Genomic DNA, 18812 nt, shown 5'->3' on the forward strand with positions numbered 1-18812 from the left:
TGGTATCAGAATTAGCAAAAGCATACAATATATGCACAATCTAAGGTCCCCACAGCATAGGCTTAGAACCTTCTCATGTGATCTTACCTGGGCTTCTCTGTACAAAGGTGTAAATGTGAATCCGTGTCCCTGTGCTTCCTGCATCAAACATAATGCCATATAGCGTATCCATGCTGGTGTTTGCAGGGCACACTTTGGAAGGGAAGAGGTCTTGAAACCACAGCTCTGGGCCGTGGTGAGAAACTAGGCAGTAAATGGAGGAAAGCGCAAACATAGCAATGACTGCAGCCCAGGAAAGTACCATTGTGCTTGGGAGCCTTGGACAGCCGCTGTACAAATCAGGATCTGCAGAGTTGTAGAAGTTCCTGCAGCAGAGTTATTAACCAATAGCATAATTAGTCACACCAAACCTCTTACACACAGGAGACTTTCAACATCCTAAAAAGCCACCCCAACCACAGCTCATGCTACAAACGCACTTCAAGAATCTGATTCTCACCATTAGGGGCTGCATCTTTTGAGTCTACGGAACAGTTCAAGATGCATTCTGATGTTCCAGACAATTTCATAAAAATGCAAGCTATGCTCCTCCTCCCTCACAGAGTATCTGGTTGAACAGCTTCAACATAATGTTGAAACTGTGCCAAATGCCAAATTAAGCCATTGACATGAATCTATTCAATTCAGGCTAAGCTGTGTTCAGGCCAAGACTTCTGTGTCCTCACTAAAACACTAGCAGGCTTGGGCAGACAAAGAACACAAATGTCATTCAAAACGACAGACAATGGGAATCTCATCTTCTCCTGATGGCAGCGGCTTAAAAATCAGGGAGGGTAAAACACACCATTTCACTATGGTTATGTATAGTTATTAGAGAGGCAGAATGGGAGGGGTATTAGAATTAGATGCAGTTTTCTTTCCTTGTACTCAAATTTATCTTTCAGTATTTTTGTTTTGTTTTGTGTATTTTCAAATCAGATGCAAATTGTTTTTAGACTAATGTTCCCAACCAATGCTGTGTCTGATTATAGCACAAAAGAACCTCACAAGAACCCAGAAAGTAGAGAACATATAAGGCTTTCACCAAAGATGAATTCTGATAGGTTGCTACCAGTCATACTAAATCTCCCAGATTATCCAGCAATGGAGGGGTGGGGAGACGAGGGGGTAAATCCTACAGAGAGTGATCCAGCCATATTCTAGGGGAAATGAGCTTTAGTTTTACTTTTCCAAAGCTTAGAGGACACCATAGAACTCTATGAGGTAATTTTGAAATACAAGAGCTAGCTTAATAACCGTGCAGTCTAACATATGGAAGTCTTTAAGGAGAAATTCCAGAGGAATACTATTTTCAGCTCATGAAACAAAATGTCAAAGAACAGAAATAAAGTTTATTTGGGAAAGGGGGGAGGAAGAAGAAAAAGAGGAATGCAATGCATCACACAGAGACTTTCAAACTAAAAATTTAAAAAAGTCAATCTAATGTAGCCAATTGCATTTTACCTATTTGAGTAGAGTGCTGAGTTTTAGAGCCTATGCAGAACTTGTCAAAAAGAAGTTCAGGGGAAATGCAAGTCCTTACAGAGCATCTGATGACGTGGACTCTGGCCCACAGAAAATTATGTCAAAATAAATGTGTTAGTTGTTAAGGTGCCACAAGACTCTTGGTTGATTTTGTCCATACTTAGCTGTGACATGCTCTTATTTCTAAAAAGCCTCAAACTACTTTATGCATCAGCTTTTCAGCATAGTACATCACCTCACTATTTGCACACCCAGTCTACTAATTGTATCTGCCCACCGACATGTGGTTAGAACTTGGCATCTGAATCCACTGGACTTGTTATCTTCTCCTGCTTCTACCCTTATGCCTGTTTCAATTTGCTGCCCTCCCGCTCAGAAACCTCATTTGCCCTCTGCCTTTTTTTTATTTCCTTATCATTCCATAGCTCCACTCTCATAGTTTGATCCCTCAACTTTATGACTAGTTACAAAACCTAAAATGAATCTTTAAACTTCTCTCCCTCAGCAGCTATGTCGTTTTCCATCTAGATTCAAATCAGTATATTTTATTCCAAGAGCAGTAGAAAGTATTCAGCATTAGAATATTATTCTAGGCTATACTTTGCCATAACAAAGTGGCAAAAAATTGGTCTAACAATCTGAAACCTAAACTTTCATTTTACAATGAACATCCCAAGCCAAATGAACTCAGAATTTATATTAAAAAGACAGCTTCAGCAACTTAGGAGCAGATTGATTGTCTAAATAAAATTACAACAAAGTTTTAAATGCAGTAGCAAACAAATGAAATCTTTTATTCAACTTTACCAATAACCAACACCATTTTGAGAGAATATCCATTAACATCCCTGTTGAGTGAATTGTTATTTTGCACCACCAGTAGTTTCCCTATTCAAATATAAAGCTTGGGATGTTGTCACGTGGGATGTTGAAATAAAAACATAGATTGTTATCATAGAACTGGAGGCATAATAGTGAATAAACTTTTTTATTTCCAAAAAGGAAATAAAAATGCAAAATCGTGCTAGCCAGTATTTATTAAAAACTTGGGTATGTTCTAATAAATACCCACCTGCTCTACTTTGCATTTCCCTCCTTGTTAAAGGCATAATAACTAAAGTAGTCAGATGCATAATACAGCTTAATGTTAAGCAAGTCTTGATAGAAGCTTAGGTCTCATTCATGTTGTAACCAAGACTGGATTTAGAACTCACAGTTCAAGTTTTCTTACCAACCACTGAGCCTGCTAATAAGCATGGAATCTGGCATACAGAGGAATCCTATGCACATTTACTGAGATGTTTACTTCCCTCCAGTGAATATCTAAGCCTGCAATCCTATATTCACTTACCTGGGAGTAAGTCACATTGAACTCAATACAGCTTACTTCTCAGTAGACATGTACAGGACTGTCTGTAAAACGTTACACCATTGAGTTGGATTTGTGGCGCTGCAGAGGGTTTATTTTGTACTTGTTGGTGCAGCACTTTGGTTTTTTGGATGTTGAGTGATAGGCCAAGCTTTTCGTAAGCTTCTACAAATATATTTAGGATGGTTTGGCTACGAGTGATCGCCAAAGAAGAAGAATGTCTGTAAAAATCTCTCACTGCAAAAATCTAAAGGAGAAGCTCCTGTACTATATGATACCACAGAGCAAGTGGGAGCCATTATAATGATCAATAGTTGAACTTGGGCTCAACACTCTTTGTGCTGAACTGATTTCACAAGCCACTGTGACATAATTATGGTTCCACCAAACACCTAATTTATTCTTGCAACTACCCTCTGGAGTGCCACTCTGTGCACTTCAAAGGAAGGCAGGATAATTACCGTACTTTTCTGTGTATAAGACTAGTTTTTTTAGTTTAAAATAAGATTAAAAATCTGGGGGCATCTTATACATAGATAGTGAATATGCCCATTTTCTAAATTTGGGGTTCCCAAAAGTAGGGGGCGTATTATACATGGGGCAGTCTTATACACGGAAAAATATGTAATATATGAAGCAATATTGAATGGTATTTGGAAATTGTAGCTCATTCATTACTTGCTAGTTAATACTAGGCTAGTACACCTTCACAGATAAACAATAGTCCAATTGATGAGCAAATCACATATAAGCTTCATATACTTTGTGTTCTTAGCTGTCAAGCTGCAGTGGATTTCATAATAGATTTAGAACATGTGATGCTGAAATCTTAGTATAATCTGTATGAATGGTTCAGGGCTGAGCAACAATGGTTAGAAAGCAATTAGGTTGAGTTGGAGTCCTTAGAAATCTGGGAACAATGAATCCAGCTGCACTTATACCGTGTACCTTTGTTATACCACCTTTCTTACTTCTTTCAAATCCCTCCACAAAACCCATCTTTTCCATAAAGCCTTTAGCACAATCTCCAATTACTACAAACCCAAATAATGTGTAACTGAAATAAATACAGAGTCTTCCCCTGCTTACTCCTGCCTGTATTTCCCTCCATTTTATCTGTGGTCACCTGTGGTCAATTGATTAGAATGTAAGCCCCCTCAGGGTTGGATAGGACCGGTTATCTTGTATATGTAAAGCGCCCTGCACGTTAATTACATTACAGTATATACAAAGAAACATAATATTGCATCTCTTAGTTTTTATTTGATGGCAATCATGACAACTATATATTCAATCCAAGACCTGAAATTTAGGCAGTTTCTTTCAATCCCAAAGTCCCCCTCCCCACAAAGCAATTTAACTAGCCAAGCAACTCCAATACAATACTGTATCTTCACTCACCTATTCCTCAGCTTTATTTGCAAGTGCAACTAAAAATGCTCAGCTATTAAGCAAGCAGGCGTTACATGTTAAAGTTCAAGCCAACCACCTTCTGTGAACCTAGGTTTATCATTTATCTAAGGCAAACAAGAAAATATGCCTTGGTTGCGTGTGTTTTTCTGCCCCAGGAAAGTTCAAGGGGCATATTTCAGTAGGGCAAAAGCTCCAATAAAAATCATTGCTGAATTAGAAAATAATTTACCAAGATGAATGTTCATTGCAAAAGAAGAATGGGGTGGGGAGGAGGCACAAAGTCAATTCATGAACAGGGGAAAACAAAGAGCTATTTTTGACTCATCTTCTTATGTCACACTGTGCTGATCGGAGCGGGCACTGCCACAGCGCAGCAATAGATGATGCGACTGCTTGAAATGCGCTTTATCACAGCACCCCTAGAATACCACACCGCGATTTCAGGAGCCATTGGCATAACTAAAATTGGAGAATAAAAGCAACACTCTTTCCAAGACTTAACCCATTGAGCAAACCAATTTTGTAAGTAGTGAAATGACACGTTCAGCTGATGCTTGGAAACAACTACGTATTTCCTCGTGGTGGTTCTAAACGGGCAAAGTGGCTTTTCTTTGTTTGCACGCAACAGATTGAAACGGGAGGCATGGTCTCTCCGAGTCGAGAAGCTCCGGATTCCTACCGAAAGACGCGTGTCGGGTGTGCACGCATCCCAGTGTATCGGAGTGATACGCCGCCGGAGTATCGACAGGGCAAATGCTGCCGAAGCAGGAGAGACCAGAGCCGGGAAGGCCGGAGCAGGGGGAGCTCTCCAGGGCTGGGCCCGCGCGCGACCCTGAGCCGGCGGGGAAAGAACTTCCACGCGCTGCCCCGTCCAGACCTCTCCACTCACCGCCTTGTCAGAGCCCTCAACCTTCCACATCTCGCCGGTGCCGCGTGTCACGTCAACACACCGCGCGTGACGTCTCTCCCTCTCGTGCGCGCGCGCGCGCGCCATCGTCCTCATCTTCCCGCGACGCCCGGTTGCCGTAGCAACGGGCCGCCGCGAGGGAAAACACCGGCGTGGCTTCTAGGGGGAAACATGAAGGGGAAAGGGAAGGCGAAAGCGGCGAAAGGAGGGAAGTAGGTAGCTAGGGAGACGGGGACGGGCAGGCGGGCGGGATGGCGCTGGGACCCACCTCTCCGGGCAGATCTGGCGGGTGGGAGCGAGAGTCGCCCGGACCCCCTTGACCCTCCTATGGCGCGGTGTCGCTCGCTTCCCTCAGGGGGAAGAAGGGCGGCCCCGGCGGCAGCGGCAAGAAGGTGGACGTGAAGGCCCTGAAGGAGGAGTCGGAGGCCGACAGGGCTAAAGCTGCGGCGTCGCTATGGGAGGCCAGGCTGGAGGTGACCGAGCTCTCCCGCAAGGAGTACCGCGCCGCCGCCCGCCGCCTCGCGCAGAACAACGAGGAGCTGGAGCGGCAGCAGCGGCGGCTGGAGAGGGACACGGTGGACGTGATGGGCTACCTCAAGAAGCAGGACATGGAGAAGGAAGATCTGGTAGGTGTGGAACAGCAGGCGAACTTCCTCCTCCTTTTGCAGAGTTGCTACCCCTTAACGCTGAAGGCTACGATCTTTGCAGCCTGTCGAGCTAATTCAGAATAATCTGTCTAGTTCCACGGTTTTAATACACAAATATATATGCAGTGCTCTCTTTTTCTAAAAACTTGTTTAGGGGTACTCTCATTTTCCTACTCATATTGAAATACTGCCCTCAATGAGGCCAAACTTAGATGCACAAAATGTTTAGGGGTATGCGTCCCCCTGCGTCCTCCCAGAAAAAAGCACTGTATACGTGTGTGTATACACAAAAAACCCCCACAACCAAAATAAAAATGAAGGAGCTGATTGCTGTTGTATTCATTAGGCAATTTTAAAACTGGTGTGGGAAACTTTTAATCCTCCAGATGTTGCCTTTTTAGCCCTAGCAAGAGTGGCCAAAGGCTGGGACCCACCTCTTCAGGAACATCTGGAGTGCCAAAGGTTCCCCACACCTGTCATATGGCATGTACTTTCAGAATGGAGACGTGACATAGAATTTCAGAGCAATCGCCACTGCTACGCTTTTTAAGGGGGAAAACAACCTAGATGAGGAGGAAAGTGTTTCTCCTCAACACTGTTTAGATTTTCTTTCTTTGCAACAGATAGTGTTTGCCAAAACTATTATCCTTTCGTTTTCCATTGGTCTTCAAAATCAATAGTACAAAAGTACTAATATGGAGTGTCATTCAGTAAGTATAGTTTGGCTTTCCTTTACAATTTAACAGCCTACTTATTCAGCCCACTGACTGTAAGACTTTCACAGCATATACCCTATCTACTGTAGCACTTTTGCAAATAAAGATATGGAGAAAGTATGAAATAATCACCCTCATATAACTAACATACTTAAATCTAATTAATGTGTGGAGGGACCAAAACTATAAAGCTGTCCTGTCAGGCTTAGCTAGGTCACACACCCTCACCTTGGGAAAGCTCTTTGTTCTTCCATTCCACCATGTGAGCCCTGAACTGGATTTTTCCAATCCATAAAATGATTGATTTTTCCCCTCATTTTCTTTTTGTAATATGTAGATTGAGAAGCTAAAGCTGCAGTTGATTGAAGTGAAGCAAAAAGCCAAAGAAGAGAATGATGAACTGGTGAATGGACGTGTCTTTTGATTCTGTTGGTACAATGGGACACTGAAAACCAGACTAAACACATTTTGGGTTGTACCTGACAATAGATAAGTTGCACAAGACTGTTTTACAGTAAATATATTTAATCTTCTAACATCTAGTGGTTCAACTCTTTAAGTCATGACTAAGTCTTTAACTAGGACTGTCATATGTTCAGGCTCTGAAAATGGCATCCGGATGGATTTTTGCCGAAGCGTCAAAATGTCTGGGAAAACCTGGACGTATGGCAAGTAGAGCTTTCTTTTTTAAAAAAGAAATGCTTTAAAAATCATTTTAAAAGTCTAAAAACATAATTGGGGTGCATGTGTGTTCTTAACAATTTTGTCCCCCCTCTCCTCCCCTCCCCCCAAGAAGAAAAAAACTCAACAACGTTGTCCGGATTTTCACTTTTGGGAATATGACAATCCTACCTTAACTGTTTTGGGGGGGCAGGATTTGCCAGAAAAAAATTGGAAAACTAAGTCCAAAATATGTTAATACTCAACCTCATGGCAACACACCCTTACCTGGGATTAAGTTCCATTCAACTCAATGACTTATTTCTAAATAAGCATGCCTAGAGTCAGAGATGGAGTTCTCATCAACATTTGGCTTATGCAACTGGAGGTAGAACTGACTTGGAATTGTTATACTATTATTTGGTTCTAAAAGGTCATCATTTAAAGCTTCATTTTGTTAAGTTATTTTAGTTTTTTATTGGTAGCCTTTCCCTAGTGATGCTCTTTAATGTGAATTATTTTTAAACATGCTACACATCAAGCTGATCCTAATGCAATATGCTCATTTTTCTCTGTTTCCTCCCATGGTAATCAGTGGGACAATCAAGTTCTGATTGTCAGTTTGTGTCCTCACATAGATTTCCTCCATGTTCATGGATATGAGTGTACAATTACAAACACTGATAGTATGCTTCTCTTCCATGCCCTACCCTTTTCTCTGCCACTCTACCTCAGGGATGTTGCTGGTGTAATTTTTCATCTGATGGGGTCTTTCATCAGTGTAACAACAGGGTTCTGGCAGTGGATAACTTGTTCTGCCTCTGTAGGTTCAATTCCACCAGTGGAAAAGGAGTTCTTCCACTTCCAAAGGCCATTCGGCCAGCAGATACCTAGGGTAGGATAGCACCATTAGTTTTCTTTTCTTTTTTATCTTGCTAAAAGTTTCTAATTTGCAGGTAGAATATTACACCAAACAGTTGGAGGAGATGGAGGAAAAATTCAACAAGAAGGCCAAAGAAATTGGCCTAATTCAAGTTGAGCTGAAAATGATAATGGATTTTCGCAAAAAGAAAGCTCTTATGGAAAAACAACTTGAAGATGTAAGTTTATTAGCATCTATTCTGCTAAGCGTTAGAAGTGCATTGGGTGATCTCTAGACTGCCATGCTAAAGTACAGCTGTGCTGGACTGCCAAAGTGTAATTTGGAAAAATGAAATGAAGTTTTGAGAGACAGGCTCAGAAGTTACTAGAATGAGACAGAAAGTTTTTTCCCTGGATTTTTGTAAGAAAATCAAGTGTTTACATTTGCAGTTTGATGACCTTTTAGCAATTTATTAAGCTTATCATATATAATGTGATGTGCACTTCAACTGAGATATTTTCAAGATTTGTGTGTAGCAGATTTTGGATTATATACTCTGACAAAGATTAAAAGCTATGTCAAAATGTGAGAAGGTATGCAAGGCCTGTGCTATCAGCATTGCTCACAAAGTAAGTGTTACCTGCAGTGCTTTTTTCACGGTGTACTTTGAAGGGGAAGCGGTACTGGCACCTCTTTTGTTGTTGTTTAAAAGTGTGGTACTTATTGTAACAACTTCACGGTGAGTACTGGCAACTATTTTTCTAGAAAAAAGCATTGGTTACCTGATATGCAAACTTGCAAAAATGTGAAAAAGTGAGCTGGTAAATTTTCAGGTAACAGATAGTGAAAGCACTGTGAGTTTCAAGGCATGCAATACGGACATATAAGAAAAACGTGTGGCATATTGTGAGATACCGCTCTAGAGAGTTTTGTTTAAATTGCCATTTAGATGGTTAAAATAATAATTAAATATTTCTTAAAATCCTAGCTCAATGAAATTATGGAAATCACAGAAAAAGAACATCAGGAAACAATCTGCATGTTGGAGAAAAAGTTCCTTGAAGAAAAGGTATAGTGTTTGGGCAGTAGTACATATGTTGTTTCAGCATGCACAGTCCTTGCGATAATGCACAGGATGTCTGCTTCAATCCACCAGTTCAAACAGCTCCGAGGCAGCAATATGGGGCTTGCAGTCTATGCATGGACAACTTTTTGAACCATCTAGATATGTATGGAATGAAGAAATATGAAGTACTGTACTGATCCAGATTCCAGATTTGCAATATTTTGCCTGTTCCGTTATCTTCCCCCAGCCTGAAATAATAAATAAGGAAATAGGTACAGATTTTAAGGAAAAGTTATGGATCTATGCCATTCCGCCTCTGTCTGTATTGAACCTCAACTTTCACAGTGCAACCTTTTATTATTTTCTATAACACAGAAGGGGCAAACACTTCCTTCACATACTTTTGAAATGTGAATGCCGCTTTATGCCTGGTTTTCATTGCAAAATATCTGTTTATGCTTCTTTCAGCAACGACTTGAAAGAGAAGCAGAGAAGAAGATTTATATGCTAGCAGAAAGGGCTCACCATGAAGCCATTATGTAAGACTTACTTGATTTCTCTGTTCTTTAACCATTGTGAAGGTGCTAAAGTATGGTAATTCGTAGGATATTCACATGGGTGCTTTGTTTTTGATAAGTAAATATGATGCTGGACCCAAAGCAGCCTTAACACACCCATGAATGCTGTCTCCATCTGTTTGTTTTGTATCTACAGCTTGTGCACTGTGACGTATTGTGATTAATACAGGAAATTTGTGATTCCAACTGCTGAATAGTCTTTACATTTATTCAGGCAGTTGGATGCTGCTGGAAAAGCTGTTTTTTCAGAGAATGTTCGTCTTCATGAGGCTCTTGGATACCACATGAAGGAAACAGAAGAGTTACAAAAAGCCAAGCAAAAATTGGAGGAGAAAAATGCCTTTCTCTTGCAGGAGAAGGTTAAGTTTATGACTTCTTACCTTTTTCATTCTCCTATACATAAGATCCCTTGAAATTCTATTTGTGCAGGTTCATTAGAGCTAGCACCTCTTTTATCTATGTCAAAATCACTTAATATTTGGTGGTATATTGGGAAGCTAAAGCTCCTGTTCTGTTCTGTAATGAAAAGGCTTCTAACACCAATTCACATGTTACTTGCATGTGGGGCACTCGTGTTGAAACAGGGGCAGGGCTGATGACTTGTTCCCAGGCTAGTCTTTATCTAGCCTTTATCTGCATTCAAAGCAATGCAAACATGGGAGCAGCTGCTGTTACACCTACATGTGGCACCTAGATGTCAATAGTACATCTGGTTGTGTACGTGTCGTGATCACGTGGATCCTTGTATTTGAACAGCAGCTTGTGCATATGGAATCATTTTCAGATACCATTCAACATGCGGACATTGGTTATGCAGCCTGGGGATGTAATTTCAGGGGTGGGGTCATGTTGTGGGCCTTGAGCATGCAAATGCCTTACATACCAGTAATGCATGAATAGGTGTCCACTTAAGACCATGTTCTATATTTTCTTCTTCGGCATTTTGAGATTTTGGGATATATTCAGTGGGTAGGATTTACCTAAGCAGCTCAACGCACTTGCAACTGGGCTCCCTCTTCCCAACCCTCCCAAATTGGCTCTGAGCTGGCGGACAGGAGAACCCCAGAACAGGGCATGGGGGAGGCAGGATCGTTCCATCTGGCAGGCTGCTGCTTGTGCAGACTGAACAATAGAAGAAGCACAGCATTGAATTCCACCCATTATTTATTATTATAGTCATATATCAGAGCCAGAATAGTTTTAAAATTAGTCCAAATCCCATCACTAGTGTGAAAGTTCTAGATTTAAACATAAATTAAAGTAAAGGTAAAGGTACCCCTGCCCGTACGGGCCAGTCTTGACAGACTCTAGGGTTGTGCGCCCATCTCACTCAAAAGGCCGGGGGCCAGCGCTGTCCGGAGACACTTCCGGGTCACGTGGCCAGCGTGACGAAGCTGCTCTGGCGAGCCAGAGCCGCACACGGAAACGCCCTTTACCTTCCCGCTAGTAAGCGGTCCCTATTTATCTACTTGCCCCCGGGGGTGCTTTCGAACTGCTAGGTTGGCAGGCGCTGGGACCGAACAACGGGAGCGCACCCCGCCGCGGGGATTCGAACCGCCGACCTTTCGATCGGCAAGCCCTAGGCGCTGAGGCTTTTACCCACAGCGCCACCCGCGTCCCAAAAAACATAAATTAGTCATTCCAATTGAACACTGTCCGTTTCAACTACCTGTGGCTAACTTGAAACCTATAGTAGTTTCCCTCCAAAATACAAATATGCACTAGTTCTGCATATTAACCGGAAGAGAAAGCTTACGTTAAGTTTGTTTTTATCAGATTGAGCATGAGTTGAAGGGAGACAAGGTGTGTGCAAGCTGCTCAGCAGTGGACTCTTTAATCTGTCTATCTGAAATTGGTGAATGTTGCAAGCAGGGCAAATTTTAATCTAGCCTGTAATCCATTGAAGTTTTCAATTTTGTTTATAACCGTTTCAAGAATTTTAATTGTTTGAAAGCTTTGATGATCAAAAGACAGCTTTCGAAAAGTATTACCTTGCAAGTAATTTTATTTATTTATTTTTAAAGGAAACCAATGAATTGTTAGTTCAGGAAAAGATACGGCAAATTACTCAGCAGAAAGCCCTGATCCAGGACCTGCAAAACAAGGTGAAAAAACTGGAAGAAGCTGTTTATCATATGACCCGAGAATTTAAAACTGAAGTTGAAAGTACCCAACAGAAGGCTTTGATGCAGAATCAGGCAGGCCAGACAGAAATTGCAAAGCTGCAGCAGCTGCTGGAAATGAAGGAACGAGAGATGAGCAGAGTGAAGAAACTGGCCAGAAATATCCTGGACCAAAGGACTGAGGTGGAGAAGTTCTTCTTAGATGCTCTGGAGCAGGTGAAACAGGAGATCATAACCAGCAGAAAGTGCTACAAGCAGGTGGCTCAAGATGCATATCAGAGAAAAATGATGGCAGCATATGCAGGGAAAGATGAATACCCTAAAATCAGAACCTTTAACAACAATGAGCACAGCACAAATAGTGTACAAATGGACCTTCTGGAAGCAGAGAAATGGTACATGTGGTAGAACTGTAGAAGTTTTCTTTCTGGTGGCCCTGGCTGCCAGGAACAGAAAGTGTGTAAAAATCCCTGTGAAATAGCACACCTCAATTTAGACTGTCTTCGGATAGGGCCGGGGTAGGGAAGCTTTTTTTAGCCTGAGACACATTTCTTTCTTGGCAATCTTCCCGGACCACATGCCGGTAGTGAGTGGAGCCAAAGGTAAAGTGGGTGGAGTGACAAATGAAAATTTTACTTTTGTACAATAAGCTAGTTTCTTCACACACACACACACACCCTCTCTATCTTGTATTCTGGCAAGCAAAATGCACTGTCAGAATTTAAGGGCACATTCCATCCTGGCCAAACTACCCAAGGAGAGGCATTGCCTGGAGAGAAACCTGGAAGCCAGATAGAGAAGCTTACTGCAGCACAAGAGTAAGGAGACAGAGCCATATAATTGTAGAGTTGAAAGGGATCTAAAGGGTCATCTAATCTAACCCTGTGTAATGCTGGAAACACAACTAAGGAATCCCTGACAGGTAGTCATCCTATCCCTGTTTAAAAGTCTCCAATGAAGGAGAGTCCATCACCTTCTCAGGTAGTCAATCCCACTGTCAAAACAGCTCTTAATGTCCTGATTCTAAATCTCTCTTGTGGTTAGGCACCACTGGTTCAGACCATATAAGCAGATATGTGAAGTTAGGACTTCTTTCTCCAGTGTGTATCACTTTACGTGGTGCTTAAATTGCATATGCCATTTTAAATGTCTGTTCACCCAGTTTAGAAAGAACCCATTAGAGTTCCTCACAATCCCTTTGTCCTGTTTGTTTTTGCCAACCTGAACTATTGGATGTCACCCCAACTCCAAATCATGATGAATAAGTTTAAAAAGCACTGCTTCCAATGCAGATCCCTGAAGGACTGCTTCTTCTACCTCTCCATTTGAAGAACTGTTCATTTATTCCTCTTCTCTGCTTCCTGTTTTATTTCCAGCAGTTACTGATCTGTAAGAGGACCTGTCCTCTTATCTCATGACTGTTAAGCTTACCCAAGAGTCTTTGACAAGGTACTTTATCAAAAGCTTTTTGAGAGTCCAAGCACACTGTGTCTACTGGATCATCCCTATTCAAATGCTTCTAGAAGCTCTCTGAATCTTCTTGAGCAAGGCTTGTTCTTCTGTATACTATAATGTTATTTTTAATACCTTTTCCACCAGTTTTCCTGGAACAGATGTTCAGCAAACCTGCCTGTAATTTCCTGGATCCCTTCTTAAACATTGGTGTTACATTGACCACTTTCCAGTCCTCAAACACAGACACAGTACCAGTCTTAAGGACAAACTACATATTTTTGTTACAAGATCAGCAGTTTGAGGTCTTTAAGAACTCTTAGTTGGATGCCATCTGGATCAGGTGATCATTTTTATTTTGTCCATAATATCTTTGTCTCTTGTCACCACTATTTGCTTTAATCCCTCAGAGTCCTTTCCTGAGAAAGTTAATTCAGTTACAAGTGCTTGCCTTACATCTTCAGAAACAAAAGCTTTTCTTTGATTTCCCTTTCTTCCATCTACACACTTTGACACCCTTGTAGTCTAAAGATCCAGCTGTTCCCTAGCTAGCTTCTACTTTTAATTTACATACTTTTTATTGTTAGCTGTAAATGCATTTTTAAATGTATTTATTTGGGAACATTCCTTGCCATCTGCTTGCTTTTTATTTTTTTGGTTGACGTTTGTTTTCCTTTTCCCCCTCATTTGGCTAATTTCCCCCCTGAAATATTCCTTCTTGGATCTAATAGCTTCCTTGAAGTTGCTCCTTAATTGCAGTGGCATCATCTTGGCCTAAGAAGCATAGAATTGTGGAGTTGGAAGGCATCCCGAGGGTCATCTAGTCCCAGCCCCCTGCAGTGCTGAAATCTCAACACATGGTCCCCCATCTAATTTGAAATCATACAGGACCTTCCTTCATTTTGCAAACGTGCTAGCAGTTTTATGGCTACACCTCCAGGAGAACCTTGGTGGTGTCTTTCCTGATCTAAGCTGCTATTATTGAGGTATTGGATGATCCTAAAACATTCTGGGAAGATTTGACTTTCCTGACTTTCCCTTTCAAATTCTTTTTACCAGTCCCCTAATTTTTTAGAAGCTTCTTTTTGAAGTCAAATGTGATGCGTTGGACTTTGGCAATTGTTCATTTACAAATATATTGGATTCATTAGCGGCACAATGACTGTTCCCAATCACACCAGTTCTTGGATGCCCCTTAAGATTAAGTCCAGGGTCACTTCCTCCTCCTTCAGTTCAGTGACCAACTGATCTAGGACACAGTCATTTAGGGTATATATTTGTAGGTTTATGCTCGTAAGGTACTGATTTCTTGATTTTATCTTTTTTTCTGTAGGACAAATATTCAGAAAGGAAAACTGGACATTTCTGATTTGACCTGGGAGCAGAAGGAGAGTGTGCTGAGGCTACTCTTTGCAAAAATGAATGGCCTTAAACAACGGTAAAGTCCTATCTGTTACAGTGAGCAAGGGCTATAGAATCCTTAGGGCTCATCCACTTGGTAGGTGCCCATTTCTCAGTTCACCACTTGTTCGCAAACGGAAACCCTTGAGAAACGGTCCACAAAAAGAATCATGCTCAAAGAGACTTATAACAAAAGTCAACATCATAGGAACAATTTCATAACAACATAATAAAACAACATAATAGCAAAATATAACAAATGAAAAAGACAACATTTCAGTACTAATATAATAAGATGGCATTAACAAAAAAAAATTGCAATAGCAAAAAATAACAAGAGAGCTTGATAGTTTCTGCTTGGTCCTAGAAACACCCCTCTCATGAGATTGCTCATAGTTCCTTTCCTGCAGCAACTTGCAGGGCTTCTGAAGGGTAGTTGGAAACACTCCTCTGGTGGTGTTGGGGGAGGAAATGTTGAAACTGGAACTTTCACTAGCTAAACCAGTTTTTTTGGAAGGAGAGGTTTGCAGAAAGTAAATACCATATTTTGCTTTTGATTGAATTAGGACCACTAGGCCTGAGACTGAGAAATTCTAGCTGCCCTGTTTTCCTAACATAAACATAAAGGTAAAGGGACCCCGACCGTTAGGTCCATTCATGACCGACTGTGGGGTTGTGGCGCTCATCTCGCTTTATTGGCCGAGGGAGCCGGCGTACAGCTTCTGGGTCATGTGGCCAGCATGACTAAGCCACTTCTGGCGAACCAGAGCAGTGCACGGAAACGCCGTTTACCTTCCTGCTGGAGTGCTACCTATTTATTTACTTGCACTTTGACGTGCTTTCGAACTGCTAGGTGGGCAGGAGCAGGGACCGAGCAACGGGAGCTCACCCCATCGCGGGGATTCGAACTGCCAACCTTCTGATTGGCAAGTCCTAGGCTCTGTGGTTTAACCCACAGCGCCACCCATGTCCTTTCCTAGCATAGTCAGGACAAAAAAGAGACATTAACTCCTGCAAGCGGAAGATGGAAGCTTCTGCAAGTCCTGCCTCCAATGTTGAAAAGGATGAATGCTAATGGATGACATCCTCTTTATTAGAGCAAGAATGCAACTAGGAAAGAGTAGCTTGGAAAAATATTTCTGTGTTCCTTTTTCTTGTACAGGTCCTAACTAGCTAATGGGGGAAATGGGTATCCAGACTTTATTAAGAAGTACTAAAATTTAAAATGGCAGAATTATGAAGTATTTTCTCTAGTTTTGAAAATTTAAGCAGTGATCCAAATCCCACTTATCTGGCAATAAGTAGCAGTGAGCTCCATTGAATTCAGTGGGACTGACTTCTGAGTAGACATGGTTAGGCTCACAGCCTTAGTTACTAGCGCATTCTGACACATAGTATTGAAATAAAGTGCAAACTAACTTACTATTCAGGAGGAGAAAATGAAACAGAAGTTCAGGTGTGTAGATTCATTGCAGAGTCCCCAAAGTTTTGCAATGTCACAGAATAGCATTGACTCTGGGAGTTCTGGGCAGAGGAGAGAAAAAATGCTTGATAACAGATCAGCAGTGTCTGCTTTCTTTTCATCAAGGAAAATTACAGAAATGGGAACTGAACTGATGATTTTTGCTGTCATTTCTGTTTTATAGGAAATACGGTAAAGCTTTGGTTCCCATAACTCCAGACACAATAAATTTAGCAGAACCAAAGAACGCTGGGTAAGAGAATTTGCATTTATCTAGTGACTTAGAAGTTTTTTTTGTAGCACTGTCCCACTTTCCAGAAAGGGCAATGGTAGCTAGTACTTGCATGAGCAATTCCCATGTTACCCTGCCAGCATGGGAAAACCTATACTGGCAGTGTCATGTAAGACAGACTAGGTCCAACCAAAAGCCACAGAAAATAAGGTAGGAGATAGAATGCTTGTATTACTACATCTTCGTTTTCTATCCTTTTGGATATATGTGATGGAATTAGCATTATCTTTTCCAGCATATTGTAGCTAGTTGTTCTACATGTCTGACTCCTTCATTGAGTTTGATATCAACAGACACAAGGCAACACTCTCCCAGCAATTTACACAGTGAAAGAAAGGTAGATATGGAAGGGGGCCACTAAGGAAGAAAAAAGCAGGGGTGCTGAGAGATGGAGATGTAGACTCTAATTAGAGAAAAAAGAGACAAAGAAGTCCAATAGGATGCAGAGAGACCTGTGGAGGAGGGAGGGTAACAGATGGAGATGCAGAGGAAATAGGATGCAGAGGGCCTTCTGGCGATTCCCTTGCTGTGAGAAGCCAAGTTACGGGGAAGCAGGCAGAGGGCCTTCTCGGTAGTGGCAACCCGCCTTGTGGAGCGCCCTCCCACCAGATGTCAAAAACAACTACCAGACTTTTAGAAGACATCTGAAGGCAGCCCTGTTTAGGGAAGCTTTTAATGTTTGACGGACTATAGTATTTAAATATTTTGTTGGGCAGGGTATAAATAATAAATTATTATTATTATTAATTAAGATTATTATTAATTATTATTTATTATTGAGTCATGCAGCTCTATATTTAGAAAGAAAGAAAAACAGCTCAGGGCTACTTTATACCCCACAGCTATGCTTTGTTCCAGAACATGGCATTTTAAAGGCACTGTATATACTCTTTCTTTTACACACCGAGAAATGCTTTTTTTCCTTGCAGGGGAACTGGGTTTATTATCTGTTTTCAATCTGGCCTACTTATCACCTCTTTGTTGACTTGCATGGGGTTTGGGGAAGTCCAGCAACTGATTTTCCTTCTCTGTGACGTTTGGGCAGCTATTAGGCTACCATTACTAGATCAGGGCAAGTGCCACAACTTGGTCTTGATATTCTCATCCCTTCAGAGAAAGGAATGGGAACTCTTTGGAGTTCCAGCTAACAGCTGGCCTAAGGTAGAGGGCTGCAAAATAGGTTGAAAATAGAGACAAGGGCACAGCGCCTCCAATGTGCATGGCTGAGGACATTACCCACAGGAGGACGTCCTTAGTATGGGCCAGGACCTTTGTTGTCACCTATCTAGGACATGGGTAGGCAAACTAAGGCCTGGGGGCTGGATCGAGCCCAATCACCTTCTAAATCCAGCCCGCGGATGGTCTGGGAATCAGCATGTTTTTACATGAGTAGGATGTGTCCTTTAATTTAAAATGCATCTCTGGGTTATTTGTGGGGCCTGTCTGGTGTTTTGTACATGAGTAGAATGGGTGCTTTTATTTAAAATGCACCTCTGGGTTATTTCTGGGGCATAGGAATTCGTTCATATTTTTTTTCAAAATATAGTCCGGCCCCCCACAAGGTCTGAGGGACAGTGGACCGGCCCCCTGCTGAAAAGGTTTGCTGACCCCTGATCTAGGATCACCCCCACAAAGATCTAAGCACAGCAGAACAGTTTTCTGTGCAGGAGAGACAGTTCTATTAGGGAAAACGTCCCTAAAAGTGTGGGTGTGTTTGGGCCTATAGCCTAAATGTGAAAAGGGGTTAAATTTGCTGCTGAAATCTTGAGTACAATTGAGATGGAAAGTGTAATACACTGAGGGCAATTGTTAGGCTTATCTGGATGAATGTATGTGCTAATGCTGATCTTTTCTTACTGTCTTTCCATTACAGCACTGATGATACAATTCCTGTCTATGCTTTCATCACTCAGCAGGCACCACTATCGGAGTCACCTCGTAAAGGATCATCCCTTCCAGATATTCAGGTTATACCACCACAATCCAACTAAGATGGCTGCTAATCAAGAAAAATATATAATGAAAGCCACCTTTCTTCATGGGCTCCAGGTCTATCAGGCAAATAATGCTGCAGTGATGAAATTCAAATGTTTTTTATACATTTCAATTTACTACTTCAATTATTCTTTCAAGGCAACTACTTTCTTTTTTAAAAATTCACTAGTGCTTTCTTGCAAGATGGAATCCTATTTCTTGGTAACATTTGTTTCATTTTAAAGTCTTTGTATTGTATAACTGTATTCTGAAATAAAAAATGAGGGCATTTCGTTCACAGCCCTTTTTGATAAGGTGAAACTTTCTGATTTTTGCCTTAATTCAATACAAAGTTTTAGCTTGCTG

General features: G+C 41.5%; 2 protein-coding genes across 4 annotated transcripts in view; one reads left to right on the forward strand and one right to left on the reverse strand.

The window, feature by feature from the left end:
* Positions 1 to 5291, reverse strand: part of ENTPD5 (ectonucleoside triphosphate diphosphohydrolase 5 (inactive)) — a 21666-nt gene extending 16375 nt beyond the window's left edge. Inside the window, exons 1-2 of one of the 3 annotated variants that reach the window (XM_083445749.1) lie at positions 5196 to 5291; positions 88 to 365 (exon numbers count right to left, since the gene is read on the reverse strand). In XM_083445749.1, coding sequence (XP_083301875.1) covers positions 88 to 304 — 217 coding nt within the window. In that variant the 5' untranslated portion in view covers positions 305 to 365; positions 5196 to 5291. Of the gene's footprint in view, positions 1 to 87; positions 366 to 499; positions 521 to 4294; positions 4331 to 5195 lie in introns of those variants that run through there. The other 2 variants (XM_083445750.1, XM_083445751.1) reach the window with 2 other exon arrangements.
* On the forward strand, positions 4662 to 18767 carry BBOF1 (basal body orientation factor 1). The gene is made up of 11 exons (XM_083445571.1): positions 4662 to 5425; positions 5569 to 5839; positions 6914 to 6979; positions 8193 to 8336; positions 9087 to 9167; positions 9633 to 9703; positions 9957 to 10101; positions 11767 to 12260; positions 14651 to 14755; positions 16365 to 16433; positions 18346 to 18767. Exons 1-11 carry the CDS (start codon positions 4857 to 4859, stop codon positions 18461 to 18463), a joined length of 2133 nt encoding a protein of 710 aa, XP_083301697.1. The 5' UTR covers positions 4662 to 4856; the 3' UTR covers positions 18464 to 18767.
* Positions 18768 to 18812: the final 45 nt, after the last annotated feature.

This window comes from Podarcis tiliguerta (assembly GCF_965153285.1).
Source record: "Podarcis tiliguerta genome assembly, chromosome: 1".
Taxonomy (NCBI): domain Eukaryota; kingdom Metazoa; phylum Chordata; class Lepidosauria; order Squamata; family Lacertidae; genus Podarcis; species Podarcis tiliguerta.